This window comes from Falco rusticolus, chromosome 7 (genome assembly GCF_015220075.1).
Source record: "Falco rusticolus isolate bFalRus1 chromosome 7, bFalRus1.pri, whole genome shotgun sequence".
Classification (NCBI taxonomy): Eukaryota; Metazoa; Chordata; class Aves; order Falconiformes; family Falconidae; genus Falco; species Falco rusticolus.
This window is the reverse complement of record NC_051193.1, coordinates 2,872,338-2,892,026: the sequence shown is the minus strand read 5'-3', so window position 1 is coordinate 2,892,026 and position 19,689 is coordinate 2,872,338. Positions and strand designations below refer to the sequence as shown.

Sequence of the window (19,689 nt, the reverse complement as noted above, 5' to 3'; positions counted from 1 at the left end):
GTTAATTTTAATATGAGTATGTGAGCTTTTAAATGTAAAAGGTACTGCGTAATGCTTTCTGAAAACGTGGCTTTGTCCTCTGGCCTAGCAAATGGTTAAGCAATGCCGCACCAAGCCAGAGCATTATTGTATGTAAATTGCCTTAGTTTTGTAGTTATATTAACACCCACTTAGGAACCTGTTGAAACAGGTATGAGTACATTGAGACAGCTTATGTTCTAATTATGGGCTATTTATCTTACTTTATGGAGATGCTTAAACGGAACGCCTCTGTGGCCTTCAGTAAGGTATTAAATGATGTGGTTGCATGTCCCTTCTACTTTCATTTTAGGTCTTCCTGGGTTGAACAAAGTGGGTGGGGTTTTTTTGTTGCTCCAGTAAGTCTCTTGGCAGGGTATTATGAACCCTGTTGCTAGCATTTGGACTCTTTCAGGGTTGGAGTAGCTTGGTCCTCTCAGGAGTCTGGTTGTAATGATCTAAGGCATGGAAGTGATGTTACAGAAAGCTCTTGCCCCACTGAGGAGGAATGGGCAAAACGGGCTTGTTCAGGTGGGAAAGCGTTGGACTACATCATGAGAGGTTCCTTCCAGCCTCAGAGATTCTGTGAAGTTTGGGTTGAGGCAGCACAGTCAAAGTCACAAAACAATGTATGTATATCACATTATAAAGGAAAGTATGGTACTAAGACTCGTACTATAGGAGACTGTTGAGAAGCTTGCAGGAAAGCTAATTCTTTCCTGGCTAAACTGGGCTCAAAGTAACAACTTCCTATACACGCAAACGCACTTTTTCAAGTTCAAAATTGTTATTTATTGTTTAAGTGCACTATACCTGAAGTACTAAATGTAAGGTCTATGAGACTTTCTGAGGTTATTACTACTATTTTCACTTGAACTAGAGGGACTGAGCATCTTTTGCCTTGTGGAAGCTTCTCTAATATTGATATTTTGATTTGTATCTTATTTGGAACTCTTCTGACATGTAGCCCCTGCCATCTATGACTTGTACGTGTCCCGAGTTGATGCCTTCTGCACTCCCGTCCCTTTACTGCATAGAACTTGTAAGCCGTTCATATTGAGTACTGAACTCCTGTCAGAACTTGCTGAACTGGTTTGCTTTCTGTAACTTGTGCTTTGACTCAGTTCCTTACTCCCTTAATATGTCCTTCGGGTTGTATTTGTTTTCTGTACCTTACAGGCTTTGCATAAACAGTCTTCCTATTTTTTCCCCCCCGAGTTAGATGGCAAGGAGCAAAAAGGCAAGGTGGGAGAGAACATGGCTGCACGTCATCTGCTGGCTAACTGGTGACTTTCTCATATGTGAATGGAGGGCCATGAAGATGATCAGGCTGCTGGAGAACCTGCCCTGTGAGGAATCACTGAGAGAGTTAGGTCTTTTCACCCTGGAGAAGAGAAGGCTCAGGGGCACCTCATCATAGCTTTCCAGTACTTAAAGGGCAGCTACAAAGAGAATAAAGGCACGCTCTTCACAGGGAGCCACGTGGAGAGGATGAGGGGCAGTGGGTGTAAGTTGCACTGGGAGAGTTTTCATCTTGATACAAGACAGAAATTTTTTGCAGTGGCATCAGCCACTGTAACAACCTCCCCAGGGATGTGGTAGAGTCCCTATTGCTGCAGGGTTTCAATGCGCAACTGGACAGGGTGCTAGGTAATCTCACCTAGGCTCCCTTTTCCTTGGGAGCTTGGGCCAGGTGATCTTTCAATGTCCCTTCCAACATGGGCTGTTCTGTGATTCTGTAAATAAACCAGGCAGTGACTGTAATTATTATTTCCAGTTAGTCAGGTGCTATCAACCAGCATATAAATCAGTCCTCTGATGTTTCACAGCTGTTTCGGAAAGTGAGTAGAACCCCCAAAGAGTGTGTGAGACTTGAGGCTTAGAAATGTCATTTTTATATACCTTTCCAAATAATTTTAGGTGCTTCTCCAGAATATGAAAGGATACTTCTTGATTTCTGCAGAGTATCCACTTTTTTTTCCTTTTTTTTTCTTTGGAGGGGCAGTTTTTCTCCCTCTGTACCCCACCATGTGGTGTTGCAGTGTCCCACTTCCATCAGTAGTGCTAGGGCCCATTCATTTTTTTTATGGTTTGTCTCAGCCATTCCAGCCAGCTACTTGTTTGCTGATTCAAAGTTTCTGCACACAGAGCCTTTGTAATCTGGACATTCAGAGCAGAGGCTAGAATTGTCACGTTGTACATCTTATGAAGAGTTTTCTGAGACATTAATTTGGAAATTTATTCTGGTTTTGGGGTTTGGGAAAGACTAGAAGTGAGACGGCTGGAGAATGAGAAGCCAGCAGAAGCTGGAAAATCTGGTGCGTTGCCAGTTTCCTGCAGAAACCACTCCCTGCTGTGGGAGGGCTGTCAGCAGGAACATGAAACTGTTTATTGCTGTTGATTTTTGTGAGTGCTGAGAGTTCCTGAGAAATGCGTAGTTTCCCTTTTCTCACCCCCCTCCTTCCAGGCTCTCCTGAAATCTCCACCACTGGGTCTGTTGGAGACATCTGGTTGCTGACCTGTTTCTGTGATTAGTTCCTGTGGCAACCTCATTGAAAAGCTTCGTGGCGCCTTTTTCTTGCTTGTGTTAGCTTTTCAAAGGTGTCACCTCTGCTTGGAGCTGTAGAGAAGCCAAGTGAGAGGAAAATGTTTTCCTGGGCAGAGGGGGTGGGTCATAAAACTGAGAAGTTGTTTGCATTCAGATGGAAGAATCAGCAGAACAGAGGTAGGTTTGGGGATTGTAGCAGTGGCTGATTGTAGGTACTTTGTGATGAGCAGCTATGGAATGTTAGTGAGTCTTTCTTTTGAAGTAACTTCACATTCTTCTGTGTTATCTGGAGAGGAATGCAGATATTGAAAACAATCTGAATAACCAAGGAAATGGGTGAAATCCAGTTGTTTGTAAAACCTCTACTGAATCATGAGTATTCCCTCAACAATGAAGCTGTAAGAATAACTGTCTGCTGCAGAATCCACAGATAGGAAAGCAGCATCAGGGATTAGATCTTTAAAAAAACCCTCAGAAGTGCAAGAGGGATGAATTAAAAATCTGAGGACTTCACGCTGTATTTGCTCTACAGTCACTTTTTAGATGCTCTTGGATGTAGGCATTGGAATAGTTACAGCTGATCTTAACTTGCACTAATAGAAAAGACCATTTGAGGATTAGTGGCAGCTGAGCAAAATAGATGTGTTTGAATTGTACCTTTAGGCAAATACAGAGTTAGTGCAAAGAAGAAAGCACTAGTGTTATGCCTTTTTTTGTGGCTTTAAGAACACTGGCTTGTTTATCTCAAAAGGCAGATAGATGGATGGCCACTTTGCACTATGAGACCACTGTATACTAACATTTCGAGTAGGGAGAGATGGAGTAGTAACATATTCAGACATGAGAACTTGACTGGCATTCCCCTTGAGTTTGAATAGTGAAGACATACATTCATCTGAAACGTATGTTTTTGCAAGCCATCGGTTGATGCTAATAGGCATGAAAATGGAGGAGCTGTGGTAGGGTAACAGCTCTGTAGTAGGTTAAATAAAGTGAACCTTAGAGAGAGAGTTGAAACTGAATACAGATAAGATGGTTGAGATTGTCTAAAACTGCATATTTGCACTAGTTAAAGTTATCTTTCTTTTGACTGTTAAAATACTGCAGCCTGTGAGATTTTTCATTTTCACTAACAGCTGCCTGTCTTCTATAATTAGAAATGGAGTTTACTGCCTTCTCAGGAGAGATGAAAAACTGGCCACAGTGAATTTGAACACGTCTCATATCTGTTGTGTACTGCTAGAGTGTTCTGTATTTGAGAACAAGACTAAACTGTGCAAAAATATCCACAGAATGCAAATTACGTTTTATGTTTATAATACTTCTTTTCTAAATTACTGTAAAGAAATGATCATATTTTATTGTTCAGTTCAAAAAGATTGGTTACTCACTTGGTCATCTTCTTGGATATTGCAGGTTAAATAATTCTTAGTGCTTTCCATTGAGCCTTGCATGCTGGGCTGAAAATTGGTGGTGCAGAAGCCGATTCATGTGTAGGTCATACACTCCTGCCTTAGATTTGGTGCTTTTTATCAGAAAAGGTGGAACAGGCTGATTACAATCTGCTACCAAAGGACTGTCAGAGCACCAAGCTGCATCTCAGACTTTTATTTCAACAAACTGAATGCACTGCATTGTTCAGGCTTCTCACTGTGAAGTTTTATCTTAGCTAATCACAGATTTCTTTCCTATCTTATTCCTGCTCTCCAGTTTGAAAAAATGCAGGCCACAGTGACAAGGTTAGTCTCATCAGAGTTGTATACAAAAGAACAGTAGTGCCTGCCTTTACTGTTCCCCTTTGTATACACCCCATCATAATAGTAATTCTTACAGCTTTAAACTTTTAATTCATTGTGTGCTGTACTCATTACGCATTTTTCAGTGCCACAGTTGTCTTCTAGGATACAGTTCCCAGTCTGTAGAAAATCTAGATCAATGACCTAATATTTAACCATGTCTAAAGCCTAGATTATTTGAACAGTCCTGTTACTCAAGCTGTGAGCACATGTGTGCTAATTATGGGTTACAGTTATTCTAATATTGGTGTAATTCTCTAATTCTCTGATTTTGAAGCCTCAGTTTTTGTATTTACTTCCTGGAGAACTGAAAGAGGGGGGCATAGCACGTATTTATGCCAAAATCCATTAGAAACAGCACTAGTCAATGAATCCCCATGAAAACACTGCTTGGAGTAGTCTTAGTTCTTAGTACGTATGAGCTGGTTTTTGTATGTATGTACAGTGCTTGATTTTAATCAGAATATTAGGAGGCATGAAACCTCACACCTCGCAGATGTGAAATGTCTGCGGCTCTGGTTGGTCAACAGAGCCACATAGCTTTCCCGACTGTTTTACAGGACTGATTTCTGTGAAATTGTGTTAATTACTACAGTTACGCACCCAGTATGGTGTTTTCCTGTTATTTTTGGATTCATGTGAAGCTAAATAGTTTACAGTTAGGCATGCATCTGAAACAGTATTGAGAATATTAAAATTCTGTTCATTGGGTGCAAGCAGGATCCTCTACTTGCCTGTCTTTAAGATAGTCCCAGTAATGTGGACTTACCATCCCCGTGAGCCAAATCATTGCCCTTGCTCTGTTTCATGATATGGGCTACTGCTGTTCTGGGCCACTTTTCTGCGATCTTCACTGATCCAAGGCTCGCCTGTCCTGCAAGAGCTGTAGAGCTCTGTCGCAAGCGAGGTGTGATCTAGGGAAGACTCGTTACAAAGCGGCCCACGGCCGAGCAGCTCCCTTTTTCAGACAACAGCACAGCCAGGGAGCGTGTTGTCTTTGGAGGACAGTGTGTAGCTTGCATTATACAGCCTCAGGTAGGAGAAATACCAGGGCGCACCTCTGGTTGGAGAACAGCGACTTTTCAAATTACATGCTGCTGTAATCTTTGTTTTTGTCAGGAGGATATGTGACACCATTAAATGAGATGGAAGGAAATAATAATAATAATGAGATAAGGGAAGATCTGTTAGGAGGAGAGGAATGCCTGTTCTGGTTCCCCCTCCGTCCTCATGTTTAAAATGTAGAGTAGGGCGGGAGAAAATATATAGGTCAGAAAGGTAGACTTGATAACAATGCTGTAGGGCCTCTCTACGAGATCAGCTAAAAGAGCTTGAGTAAGTGGTAGCGTCATGAAATAACTAGCGAATACTTAGTGAGAGTAGCCTGTACTCAAGAGGAAGATTTAAATTAGTTTAAAGGACAGGTTGGCCACTGTATCTAGACCAGTACCAGCTAAATCATGGGCTGATGGAGAAACACATATGGTGAGACAGTATCTTAATTACATGTGAAACTCTGGCTGCTGAGCTCTGTACTTAATATTTTGTCTGAAGTGTTACTGACTAGCATCTTAATCACACAGACTGTGTGGTAGTGCTATACCCACTTTCAGCCCCTAGTGCTAAGCAAATAGTAGGCTAGAATATGACAGCAGTAGCAGTATGAAACTTGTTAAGCATGGAGTTCTGTTCACAAACTGAAAATACACGCATGTGACCAAGTTTGTTGTTCTTGCTCTTCCAGATGGATGGAGGCCTGTCTGAGTGAGGAGCTGCCTCCCACAACAGAGCTGGAAGAAGGATTGAGAAATGGAGTCTACCTGGCCAAACTTGGAAACTTCTTCTCCCCTAAAGTAGTTTCTGTGAAGAAAATCTATGATAGGGAACAGACTAGATACAAGGTGAGAGCTGTTGGCCGTAGATACTACTTTAGGTAGACATCTAAAATGGGAAAATGTGCACATAGAGGTACAGTGTGCAAATAAGCGGAAAGTTAGTTTATAATAGTATTACCTGAGAAACTCCACCTTTACTCTAGAACAACGATTAAGTGAGAGGGGGTGGGCTCTTGGCTTTATATCTGGGCATGCACTCATGTGAAAGAACTTGTTGTAAACAATCAATGTAATTGTACATAGAAGACTTCTGACCTCTTTTCTGTAAGAGTACCATTTTCATTATCCATCTTAATGAACCTCCCTGCCATTCTTGGCAGCTGTGGTATTTTATTTCTTACTGCTCTCATCGTTGTTGCCTATTTTTATTTTAGGCAACTGGTCTCCACTTCCGGCACACAGATAACGTAATCCAGTGGCTGAATGCCATGGCTGAGATTGGTCTCCCCAAGGTAATTTCTATGTCGTACGTGCAGATAAATAATCTTAGAAAAACCTTACGTTCCATGGAAGCATTTTCTGTTGTACAAAAATCAGCAGACTTCCTCTAGTTAATTCTTCATTTTCTAGATTGACGTCCCTATAGAAATTCTCTCCTAAAACTTGCTGAAAGTTTTCATTCTGCTATATGTGTGAGTGTGATTAGGAGCAAAATAACTCCTCCTTCTGTACCGTATCCTTAATGTCACTAATCTTGCATAACATCTGCGTTACATAGTTCTTGCCAGGCATTCTTTTGAGCAGTATCTGAGCTACAGTTTGATTGTGGAAGCTTTTTTAGAAATCTATGCTAAAAGAAGCAACACAACAGAAAATAGTGTTATCTATTTCTCTATGAAACTTTCACATCAAGTTGAAACATTCCTGGTGTAGCTTAATCAAATATAAATTATTGGCTTCACTAGGGGAATGTCCAGATAAACTCCTCTGAGCTAATCAACACTGTTGCCTAAAAATATCTGGAAGTGGGGTAGTGCTGATAGTAAAGTTGCATACATGGAGAGTAAGTAATTTTTTTTAACATGTTTTTTTTTTTTTGTAGGCTGTGTTATGCTTAGCCTCTCCAAAACCAACATTGCGTAGTTTAATCTGATGTATGTTTTGTTTGCATACAGGCTTGCAAATTGAACACTTTATTCTTGGCAAAGATTTTGAAATAATTTGTTGAGATTTACTAGTTGAGCCTTGCTGGGATTTATGATGATTTTACAGGAACAAATTTAGGATTAGGAGATGCTGAAATACACTGTTAAGGTTGTTAGGTGAAAATAAATGAGGAGGTAGCTAGACAGAGAGAGTTGTAAGTGTCAGGTATGAGCCAAGATTTTCAGGTCTAAGTGAGTTTTGAGGGGGAGATAAATGTGTGAGGATATGTTAAAGAAACTGGGCTGGCATCCAGTACATTGACAAAGAGATACTGGTGTTTAAAGTATTTTCCCATGCAGCAGAGCCAGGGAACTGATACTGTGGAGTTGTGAGGGTCCTTCGCTTGCTCTTGCCTTTACAGAAAGAGCAATGCTATTTTCTGCTCATAGGCAACAGCAATGTATCCTCCCAGTGACTAGAACGTAACGTACCTTGTCAGCACTTTCGAATGAATTGACATTTCAATATTAGCCCCTTGTGTTAAACTTTGACGCGCTTTGCATTTGAGGCTGTCTGAAAGCTTTTGGGTCCAGCTGCCTGACAGTGTAGTGTGCAGAGCACCTCAGTGCTGGTCTCAGTTTGCCTTTGTCACTGTCTTTTGCTTCTCAACCACATTTAGTCCAAACAAAATCCTCTTTTCTCTGTTCTGTTGCAAGTATTTTTTTTTTTTTTTTTTTCAATCTCTTGGCTTTCACCAAAGTCCTTGCTAATGCCTCCTGACCCGGTATCTTGGTGGGCACATGGAAGAAGGGGTGTACTCGTCCATGTGTAATAGGACCTGGGCAGGAAAAGGGGCACCCTGGTTTGGGTGGTAGGAGCAAAAGAAAGGACTGGCTGGCACTTAAAGCAGGAGGAATGTCGGGCTAGGGCAGAGAAGCTCAGAGAGTTTTGTTCTGCGGGCTGTTTCATTAGTGTGCTGCAGAAGAATTGGGCTTATCACAGTTGTGTGTGAGTGTAATTCAGACTGCTAACTTTGTTTTATCTTTAGATATTCTACCCAGAAACTACAGATATCTATGATCGCAAGAACATGCCACGCTGTATCTATTGTATTCATGCACTCAGGTAAGGCGTGCTAGGCAGAAATCTAATTGCTTCCGATGTCTTTCTGCAAAGCTGAAGGGTGGGAGGGGAGAGGAGTGAACTGAAGGCTGGATGAGGGTGAATTCTCTAGCGAAACAATCTTAGCAGGTCAGAGCAAAGATACATGAAGCCGGTATTTTGCCTTGGGCAGTGGCCAGATCAGATGCTGAAGGAAAAAGAACCAGTCAAGTATGTTGTGATTACTATAGAAGTGAGCTTGATCCCAGCTTTAGATCTAAAATGAGTTATCTCTGTAGAATAAGTCATTTGGAGTTTATAAAGCAGTGAGGAGTACGCTGCCACGGTCAAAACTAATGCTCCTTTTTGTTCAGGTTACAGCAGAGTTCCTCCCTTGCTGGCAGCTTTCTAATAGCTACTGTAGCTGCTTTATGCCGGGGTTGGCTGGCATATATTCTTGTTACATGTTCTTTGTTATATCCCGGCTGTTCCCGCCCCCCTAGTAGCCTGAATTGTGAGCAATTACCGAGCTTCCCAAGAAAATTAAGTTTGCCGTTGCTGTGATCTTTCTAGATCATAATTAAGAAAAGAAAATGAATTCATGGAGCAAAATTAATAGATGCAAACAGTCCCAGTAGTTAAGACTGTAGAATTTAATCTGTAATCTTTCATCTAGTAATACTTTTTCCATACATTTTAAGTTTTTTTCAATTGCTAACCTTTTTGGCTGAAATGTTCTGTAGCCAAATTTCTCTGCAAAGGCAGCCTCCTCAGGATTTTATCAGTTTAAGTAATTTTATTTTTCAAGGAAAGAAGAGAACTCTGACATGTAAAAATAAATGTGGAAAAGGATATTTTTTTATAAAAAAAACCTGTTCTTTTTTCAGGCTTGGTGCTGAAGTATATTCCAGTTAAGAAATAAAGATCTAGAATGTGGTTTTGTTGACAGTCCATAGGTCAGAAGTGTTCCTGCCTGCTGTTTGTGTTCTGTTTTGGTGTTTGTTTTTTTTTTTTTTTTGGGGGGGGGAGCTGCTTAGATTTATAGAGATTGGAGATTTATATTTGTCATGTTGAGGTTGTGCTTACCCTCTGTTTTCCTTTCCAATCATGTTAAAACTGAGTTTACCAAAGGAATGTATATTTACTTTATTAATAGTTTATTTTTAATGTTCCTGTATTACCAGATATTTTAACAGAGGGTACCTTTCCACGATCTGTGCTGAGCTGGTATGACAGGCAAAAAGGAGAGGAGTTGCTTCTCCTTCCCCAGCCCCATTTGTCCTGAGCTGTATGGGTTCACCCCTCCCGTGTAGCCATCCTGTTCCTGGTCAGGCTCCAAGTGGATACTTTAACAGCATTTCAGTAAGCCAGCTCAGCTGAGCGAATGCCTTCCCTCTGCTCAGCGCTGGTGAGGCCATGCCTGCAGTGCTGCGTCCAGTTAGTACTGTGCCCAGTTCTGGGCTCCCCAGCATGAGAGGGGCATGGACGCGCTGGAGAGAGCTGGAGGAAGGGTCACTAAGATGATTAATGGACCAGAGCCACTCTCCTGTGAGGAAGGACTGGGAGAGCTGTGACTGTTCAGCATAGAGAGGAGAAGGCTCCAAGGGGATCTCATCAGTGTGTGCAGCTGTCTGATGGGACAGCAAAGGAGCTGAAGCCAGGCTCTTTTCAGTGGTGCCCCATGACAGCACAAGAGGCAGCTGGCACAAACTGAGGCACAGGAGTGTCCCTCTGAACATCAGAAAACACTTTATTTACTGTGTGAGTGACCAAGGAGTGGCACAAATTGCCTAAAGAAGTTGTGGAGTCTCCTCCCTTGGAGATACTCAAAAGCCATCTGGTCATGGTCTTGGGGAACCTGGTCTTCTGTGACCTTGTTTGAGGAGGGAGCTTGAACAAGACAAACTTGAGAGCCCCCTCCTAGCTTCAGCTGTTCTGTAATTCTGTCAAGACTTCAGAGTGGTGGGCCAGTTATTAGTTATGTGCGGCTGAGGGGAGGAGGGGAGTCAGCTCACTCTTTTGGTGATTACGAGGCATTACGTGGGCTTACCTGAGTGGCTTCTTGAATCTGTATCTCCTAAAAACTACCTGTGTCGTTGTCAGAAGCACAGGGAAAAATGACTAGTTCTAATTACTTGCTTATTTTCTGTTCTAGCCTGTACCTGTTCAAACTGGGTCTTGCCCCTCAGATTCAGGATTTATATGGGAAGGTGGACTTCACAGGTAAAAAAAACAGAACCAAAACCCAAACCCAACCAACTGAAACTCCCGCTGATACATATGCTGTCTTTACCTCATATTCTACTAGGTGTTGTATAGATCAGTTAAAGGATGGCTAATGTTGATATCCTAAATGCAAATTAAATTCAAAATTAATGGCTAGTAATTTAAGAAAATTTAAGAAAAAAGGATCGATTTGAGTACTTCTGAGCCAGGCTGTTGGTTTGCTAATCATTAGTTTTGCAAGTAACGGCCTCTTTTTTTGCTGTTGTTGTAAGACATTTAAACCTTGGCTCCATTCCTCTGGGAGGAGTTTTGGTAGATGGTTCTGATCTCGCTTGATTTTAAAGTAGAGGTGCCGTTAGCTGAGTAAGAGTTTGCCAGCTGATCTGCAACAGGAGATTCCAGCACAAAGTATCACATCCACGTGCCACCTCAAGGTTTCAGTTCCTTGATTTTGTGCAAAAGTGTCAAATTCTGTGTTTTGCATTAGTGAGGTTCCCACCTGAGCACACACATTTCATTTAAAAGGTATATAAACTTCCATTATCCTGCAGAACAGTTGTTGATTGCACCTATAAAATGCTAAACTGTCAACTCTCTTTTTGAGTTACATGGTATTGCTACATATAGCAGCAGCATGTCTTGATATCCTCTGTTTGCTTTTCTGGCATAGACTCTCGGGGGGGGGGGGGGGGGGGGCGCAGAGGAATGCTGAAATATTACCTGTGCATTTTCCTGACCTGTTGGCAGCTGTAGTTGAGGCATCGCAGAATAGAGTCTGTTTCCAGCTCCTTGTGAGTCACGTGTGGTTTTCTGCTGAGAAAGACTAGTATATTCTCATATGAGAATCTGGGAGAAATGTAGATTTAGGAAAGTGTGCAAAATGTCTATCAGTTCTCATTTATTTTGTTTCACTTACTGAGTTATAGTCAAAGTATTATTTAAACAGTAATTGTAATTTATTGTGGTTATCAGACATTTTTTTTGGCAATAGTTGTTGGTATAGCAGGGCTGATTCCTGATGTGTTTAAGCCCATATAACACTGTTTTAATGTGTGTTTCAGAGGAGGAAATCAGTAACATGAGGCTTGAACTGGAGAAGTATGGTATTCAGATGCCTGCCTTCAGCAAGATTGGTGGAATTCTTGCAAATGAACTTTCTGTGGACGAAGCAGCATGTAAGAAAAATTGTAGTTTTGTTTTCTGCAATTAGTCAAACTAGGAGATTAGGTATTTCTTTTTTTGGTATTAGTTTTAGTGCCCCCTGTTGTAAGACAGTACAGTCCTTTTGATAGGCCTTTTGGAAGACTGGGAAGAGGGTTTTCTTCCTTCCCTTGTGTATTTTTATTCTTTCTGGAGCATGATGATCTAACTAGCTACAGTATTGTGCTAGGAAGTAGGCTGACTTTTTTGTCAAGAACAAATGATGGATTGAGAGGTATTTTGATAATTCTCTTGCTTCCCAGTATTTCCAGGTAATTCTTCTGCCCTTGCCAATTAAGTTCTCAGTTTTTAACAGAGCTGTTGTGTTTGGGACTAACTGGCACACTGCGACTTGTTTTTCAGTACATGCTGCTGTCATTGCCATTAATGAAGCAATCGACCATCAGGTTCCAGCTGACACTCTCATGGCCATGAAGAACCCTAATGCCATGCTAATAAATCTTGATGATCAACTGGAATCCACTTACCAAGACACACTCTACAGAGCAAAGCAAGACAAGACGGAGAATGCTAAAAACAGGGTAGATCAATTCTTCTTTCAAACCATCTATTTGCATGCGTTACAATTTTGTATTGCAGTGTAAACTGTGGAGAATTCACAGAATGTGTGTTACAGTCCTGTGTGTATAGTGTTAGGTGGGTTTACTCCTGGTGGTATTCTGGTGTGTTCCCCAATCTTCCTGTTGTAGAAGACAGCAGCAGTTGGCTGTGTGACTGTTTAGCCGTCTGAAATACGGGCCACACGGATGCAGAATTAACGTCCGTCTTTCTATGTTGGCAGTGTTATCCCTGCATTGTCATATGATATAAATATGTTTTCTGAGCAATGAAATGATGAGCAAAACTGACTGATGCTGTCAGAAGGGGGTCAGTGTTGGTTTAGAACGCTGTGTATCAAGTGCCTAGCTATGTGTACTGCTTTCTGTGCTCTGGAGCTCTCCTGTGTGTTCATACAGAGCCATTACATTGAAATAAGGTGTTTCTAGGTTGTCTGTTCCAGAGTATGAGTATATTACTTTATATGCATTTACTTCTAGGGCTTCTTTTTGCTTGTGTAGAAGTAGCCTATCTATGACCTGTCACAACTCTATATAGATACAGTTATCCTCCCTGACCTTTTCAATGAAACAATCTATAAGAGCAAAGGAAACTGTAGAAACACTAATTACTTTTTATTTCATCTTCAGATTGCCTCTGAAAATTCAGAGAGAGAGAGAGATGTGTATGAGGAACTTTTGACTCAAGCTGAAATTCAGGGAAACATCAATAAAGTGAACAGTAGGTATCATGCTGAAGTAATAGTCTTAATTAAAAGAGTACTGGAAAACAATACCTCTGCTTGTTCTTGCTTTCTGTAGTGCTAACAAAAGTGGAAGGCAGCTGCCCTGTTTTTCTGGGGGTTTTGTGTGTTTGTTTTACTTGGTTTGTTGTTTTTTTGGGTTTTTTGTTTGTTTTTTTTTTAACTTCTTATTAGTACATAATTGTAAGCTGAGTTCATTTTGGCTTCTGTTACCCTTCATTTAGGAAATGGATTGTCCGTGTTGCTGCCCACCCCCCCAAGTTTTTCAACTTGAGTAATGGATGCTATTTCCCAACTTCAGCCCCTTTTTCAAAGTACTACTTTGCAGTTGACTTTGAGAGTCTTCCATTTGGATTGCATACCTAATTTGCTGTCTATCAGGTCTAAGAGTATTTCTTTTTGAGCAGTAGGTTATATAAACCATGGGACTTCCTCATTTAATGTTTCTCTCAAAACTCTGCTTTACTGTTGCTAGCACATGCAGCCATATCAAAGATTGACCTAGCTTTGGAACAAGGAGATGCATTAGCACTGTATGAAGCTATGGCAATGCCAGCCCTGGGACTCCGAGGATTGCTACGTGAAAATTGTGACTGGTATTTCAAGCAGTTTTTGAGTGACAGACAACAGAAACAGGAGGTATGGAAAAGTCTAGATTACCCTGATCCAGGAGGTTTTCCCCCTGCCCCCCTTTACCATACCACTGCATACTAATCACTTGCTAATTACCTGCTTACAGTTTAGTGTTGGTTTGAAAAAGTTAACACTAGTAGAGAGAAGCATACAGTAAGCATGTATATCATTTAGTTTTCATCTCTGCATATGAAAGGCCAGTATAATGCTTGTATGTGTATATATATATATAATTAAAATACTTTCACCAAACCTTAAAATACTAACTCACATTTGTATAGAACCATTGTAATATAGGTGTGTCATCCCTCTCATTTTACTATTATCAGTGCCCAAATGTGGATATTTGTGTTGCAGAAACACCTACCAGAGAAGCATACGCTACTTCCACTGTGCGGAATACCACTGTACACTATTTGTAGACGTGGTGCTTGGGGACGTAGTTTAGTTGTGGACTGGGCAGTGTTGGGTTTATGGTTGGACTTGATCTTAAGAGCCTTTTCCAACCTAAATGATTCTGTAACTAAGGTTAACCATAGTTTCTCATTTCAAACAGAAAAAGGAAGCATACAAGAGGTGGATGGAAGCAGGGTCAGGTGTCTCGGGAGGAAGACTTACCCCTTAGCAGAGGAGGATCAAATTAGGGACCATTGAAACAACTTGGACAAGGGAGCTGGTGGGCTGCCTTCGTGGGTGCTGAGGGAGCTGGTCTGTGTGATTGTGAGGCCACTCTAGGCAGCCTCTAAAAGTTGAGGGAGATTGAGGGAAGTTCCTGAGGACTTGAGCGTGAATGCCACCCCAGTGTCTTGAAGGGCAAGGAGAATCTAGGGAATTACAGGTCTGTCAGTCTCGCCTCAGCCTCTGGGAGGATGATGGAGCAAATAATCCTGGAAGCAATCAACAAACATACAAAGTACAGGAAAGCGGTTAGGAGTGCTCAGTGTTGGGTTTTTGAAGGGGCAGTGATGCTTGACCAATCTAACAGCCTTCTGCAATGAGATGACCGGCTTGGTAGATGAGAGGAAAGCAAAGGATGTATATCTTGACTTCAGCAAGGCTTTTGACGCTGCATCCCATAATATCCTCAGACGAACTGCTGAGGCATGGGCGAAGTGGACAGCGAGGTAGGCTGAAAACTAGCTAACTGCCAGGCTCAAAGGGTTGTGATCAGCTGTGTGATGTCCAGCTGGAGGCCAGTCACTAGTGCTGTACCCCTAGGATTGGTACCGGGGCCAGTACTAGTTAACAACCCACTAATGGCTGTAAAATGGGACGGAGTGTACCCTTTGTACGTTTGCAGATTGTACGAAACAGGGAGGAGCAGTGAATACACCAGCAGGTGGTTGTGCTGCTACTCAGAGGCACCTCAACAGCTGGAGGAATAGGCCATTAAGAATCTCACCAAGTTCAACAAAGACAAATGCTAAGCCCCATACTTGGGAAAGGAATCGCCTCACGCACAAGTACGGACTGGGGATACACTGGCTGGAAGGCAGCTTTGCAAAGGAGGATAATGGGTCCTGGTGGACAATGACTTGACCAAGAGCCAGGAATATACCCTTGTGGTAGAGGAAGCCAGCAGTGTCCTGGGACGCCTTAGGAAGAACGTTGTCAGCAGGCTGAAGGAGGTGATCCTCTCCCCTCTACTTGATGCTGGTGAAGACCACCGCTGGAGTACTGCTCCCAGTTCTGAGGCTCTGCAGGACAAGAGACATGGACATACTGCAGCGAGTCTAGTGAGGGCTGAGAAACTGATTAAGGGCTCAGAGCATCTGACATGTTGAGAGGCTGAGAAGGCTGGGGTTCCGCATGAATGATGCGAGCTGAGGGGTGTGTGTTGCTGTTAGTCCCTTCTGTGAGGGTACAACGACTTCCACAGCGCACGGCCCTGCAGCTGTTGTTATTAAGAAGATTTGTCACTTGTCTCTGAAGAAAGATCTTCACAAGCTGTGTTTCTTTGGACCTACAATTAAGACAGAATTGGAAAAGCGGGGACTTCTTAAAAACGTCCTGCCAAGCTTCAGCATGGCAGAAACTCTCCATAGCTGCCCAGAGGTGTCTCTAGGGAAGATTTTTACCAGGTTTTTTAGGAGCCACAAAAAACAAGTTCAGCCATTTTCTAAACTACAAAGTCAGATTGCATGTGTTTCCAGAACGGTCTTGTTACATAAATGTGGTCTGTTGGTGCTTTTGGAGAATTATCATCTTTACCATGTAAAGGTGTAAAATGGAGCATCACTGTGTCACTTCATGGCAAACTATGCAAGTACTAATTTCACTCTAGCATGTAGCTCATGTACAGGCAGCCTTTTCCAACAAAATTGTCTCCTTTGTCTTAAATGTGTTATAATTCTGGAAGCTGGGTCTTTAATTGCTGTGTTCATGGGACTGCACTTCTAATACTGTAAAAGCTATCAGGCTGTACGCATACGGCCTTTCACCGTATGAGTGGAGAATCTGGTTTGTCTTCCTCATGTGTGTGGTGTCCTTTGCAGAAGCTATGTGGCATTAAGCGTGTTTTAAGGAAGAACTGTTTTTTGTTTATTTCTTTCGTTTTCTTTTTATTGAGTTATTTGAAATTAATAAGCTGACATTTTTTGACCCTTGTGGTTTCTTTTTCTCTCAGGCTGGCCTTACAGGTCCTCTGCAGAAGGAAGAGTTGCAGCTGGGAGTGGATGCTGCTAACAGGGCAGCGCAACAGTATCAGCAAAGTAAGGATCAGCAGAAACTATTGCAGCAAAGTGACCATGAGTGTCATCAAAAGGATGAGACAGCACAATATTTGGGTCTATGTGGGGATACGTGAGGTCTCTCTCAAGCTGTTACGAATTTTCTTGAAGTACTTCACAGCTGCCAAGAACGTTAAAGAGAGGCAGTTGCCCTGTTTATTTGTAGTGTATTTTATCCTTCTCTTAAAATACTGCTGGAGATAAAAGCATATAATTTGAAATACTAAGAATTGTGGAGCTTTTGCGTCCACCTTGAATAACATCTTTTTCTAGGATGCTTATGTGATTTTTTTTGTGCTGTGGAGCTGTGAAGGAAATCCAGATTGCTCCATGAGGTGTGAAAGCTAGGTTACCGGCTGACCATTGACGCAAACCTTGCTTGGTTTGAGCTACAGAACCTTTAAGTGTTTCTGAATATCAGGTAGCAAATAAAATGCAGATCATAATGGCTGTTTATTTTTGATGGATGCTTCTGACACCATGCATAACTCTTTTTTTTTTTTTTTTTTTTTTTTTTTTTTTTTTTTCTGGAGGAGAATGTTCAGTTCTGGCTGTGCAGGAGCAACTAGTTCAATTTGTAATAGGTAGAAAGGAGTCTGCTCGAGATCTGGGGAGAGGAGTTTTAGAACACAAGAGGAAAATAGTGAATGCCTAATACCTAGGAGGCTACCTTCAACATACCTTAGTTGTTCAGCATGGAGCTCAGCGTTTGTTTACTTGTGTTATTTTAAAGTTGGCCACTGCGTACCCACTATAGAGTGCTTGTTACTGCCTCAGGCAGGAGAGACGCGGGGTAGATGTGGGCAGGAAGAAAAAGCTGCTACTACTCATCCATCCAAAAACTTGCAATTAGAAAGCTTCTTACTATCAGAAGACTGAAACTGTGAAACAGTCCTTTGATAACGAGCAAAAAGGTGTATTGGTTTTAAACATGAGCTTTATTTTAAAGAAGGCATTATGTATTTTGGTTGCCTGCAGTAATGGGAGACTAATTGGGGAAGCATGGATCGGAAAGCTTCGCTCATTTCCTGCAACTAAGGGAATTATCCCTTTTCTTGTTAGCTATCTGATTATTGAGTAGAATAAAAGCGTTCTTGTTACTGGGGACTCGACTGTCTACCTTCCTCATTCTTTATGCTACCTCTTTGAACTTCTAGGGCTGGCAGCAGTAGCCAGAATTAATTCTGCAATTCGAATGGGTGATGCTGAGAAGACTGTGGCAGAACTGATGAATCCAGAGGCCCAGTTACCAGAGGTTTATGTATTTGCTGCAGACCTTTACCAAAGGGAGCTGGCCACCTTGCAGCAGCAGAGCCCTGAAGTAAGGACCATGTTCTCTCTTATTTCTGGAAGCTGGTGTGGATCACTGGGTCTACCTTGTCTGTTTTGTTCAATATCTCTCTGCAACAAACCTGTCTTGAATCTTCTTAGAACTGCTTTGGTGTTCAGTCTGTTCTGACGTGAAGTTTAATCCCTGAATCTTGAGCTACTTGGCCCTGTAAGATTCTACTTCAATCTTTTACTTGGTGTTCTACCTTTCTTTATGGTTCTCATCTTTCTGCTTCTGTTATAAGGTTGTCCCTTTGCTTTCTTACATGTCTGTTCTGACAACTGTTCTGTGTTGTGTGCAACAATAGGTTGTAAAGAACGCATGGAATTAATTTGTTGTCCTCTTCTGTTGCAGGGTAACCTCACCCATCCAGAATTATCTGTTGCTGTAGAGATGCTGTCTTCTGTGGCCCTGATTAATAGGGCTTTGGATTCAGGGGATGTGAATACAGTGTGGAAACAGCTGAGCAGTCCTGTCACAGGGCTTACAAACATTGAGGATGAGAACTCTCAGAGGTGGATATTTCAAGAAGTCATGTCTGTCCTTGATGTTGTTTACATTCTGTGACTTTCTGAACCTTTTTTCCCCACTTCACATTCTTTCTGCGTTATTTCTTATGGTATTGATCGAATCTCTGTTGGCTCTCCCATCTTGTTTTTGCGATTACTGTTCTTACTGGTCTGATTTCTGTGCTGTCTCTCAACGCTTTCTCACCGATTTCACATTAAAGCCGTGTTGTGATGCCATTAGGTTGTTGCTGGTACTACGCCAGCTCACCCACCACGTTCTTTGCCCTGGACTCTCGTTCAGTGTTACAGTGCTTTTGTCTATTTGACAATTTTGCCTGTTTTGATGTGTCTCTTTGGACTGTTTCACATTTGGGCTGACCATCCCGCATGCAGCCTTTGCTCTTTCTTTTCTTCCTCTCTTTCACATTTGTTCTAGTTTCAACCCTTGTGTTACCTCTTACACTTTGTACAATTTTTGCGTTGTGTGTCCCTGGCCAGCTTGTTGCAATGTGATGTATGTTGGTTTTGTTCTTTGACAGATACATCGATGATTTGATGAAGCTGAAAGCTCAAGCACGTGCAGAAGGAAATGAATTCATCACATGGAATGATATCCAGTCATGTGTTGATCGTGTGAACATAGCTGTGCATGAAGAACATGAAAGTAAGTTTTTCTGCTTGTTCATGCTAGGCTGATCCCAGCTCATAAGGAGTGATAAAACAAGGTGTATGTCGATGCACAAAGTTACTGTTTGACTTGTAGTTGTGTCATACATCAGATATCTAAGATGATCTTAGTTATGAGCAGGACTTGGTGGTCTGTAGTACAAAAGGCTTTGACAGCAGGACCGCTAATGGCGATCAGGCAGTCAGGAGTGTTCATGGCATTGAAATCAGTATCTCCAAACACGTGGTTAGTCCTTCTAATGCAAATTTGAACCACTTTTGGCTGACAAAATGCATTGTCTGCTGTCAGTGCCTAGGATTAGTCTAGAACACTTTCTAATTTTGCTTCAATCCCTCAAATTTAATGAAAACTAATATTAGCAAAATCACTGAATTAATTTTAGCCTAGTCTTGGAGTACTCTGTCCTCCTTCCTAATTTGTTGTATTCAGTAGAAGTTACTTTTCTTAAAGTCCGTTCTCTCTTTGGCTGCAATCTCTGCTCCTTTCAGGTTTTCCTCTTCTCCCTTTGTGGTTCTTCTAGTTCTGCATTGTTTTTAATTTCTGTTTTTTAGTAGTGTTATGTTGCTAAGTGTCTTTTAGCAGTGGAAATGATGAAAACTTCAGTAAAAC

The 19,689-nt window shown here is 41.7% G+C and overlaps 1 protein-coding gene across 4 annotated transcripts in view; it reads left to right on the top strand.

Annotated features, from left to right (window-relative positions):
• Window positions 1–19,689, top strand: part of IQGAP1 (IQ motif containing GTPase activating protein 1) — an 80,459-nt gene that overhangs the window by 19,774 nt on the left and 40,996 nt on the right. For 3 of the 4 annotated variants that reach the window (XR_005105508.1, XR_005105507.1, XM_037395882.1), the window contains exons 3-14: window positions 6,107–6,263; window positions 6,632–6,709; window positions 8,392–8,468; window positions 10,600–10,667; window positions 11,732–11,845; window positions 12,234–12,412; window positions 13,079–13,169; window positions 13,667–13,830; window positions 16,451–16,535; window positions 17,711–17,874; window positions 18,238–18,398; window positions 18,932–19,056. Coding sequence is in view for 2 of the 4 variants with exons in the window: in XM_037395882.1 (XP_037251779.1) it covers window positions 6,107–6,263; window positions 6,632–6,709; window positions 8,392–8,468; window positions 10,600–10,667; window positions 11,732–11,845; window positions 12,234–12,412; window positions 13,079–13,169; window positions 13,667–13,830; window positions 16,451–16,535; window positions 17,711–17,874; window positions 18,238–18,398; window positions 18,932–19,056 (1,463 nt within the window). In the remaining 2 variants the exon portion in view is untranslated. Of the gene's footprint in view, window positions 1–4,280; window positions 4,306–6,106; window positions 6,264–6,631; window positions 6,710–8,391; window positions 8,469–10,599; window positions 10,668–11,731; window positions 11,846–12,233; window positions 12,413–13,078; window positions 13,170–13,666; window positions 13,831–16,450; window positions 16,536–17,710; window positions 17,875–18,237; window positions 18,399–18,931; window positions 19,057–19,689 lie in introns of those variants that run through there. The other variant, XM_037395883.1, reaches the window with a different exon arrangement.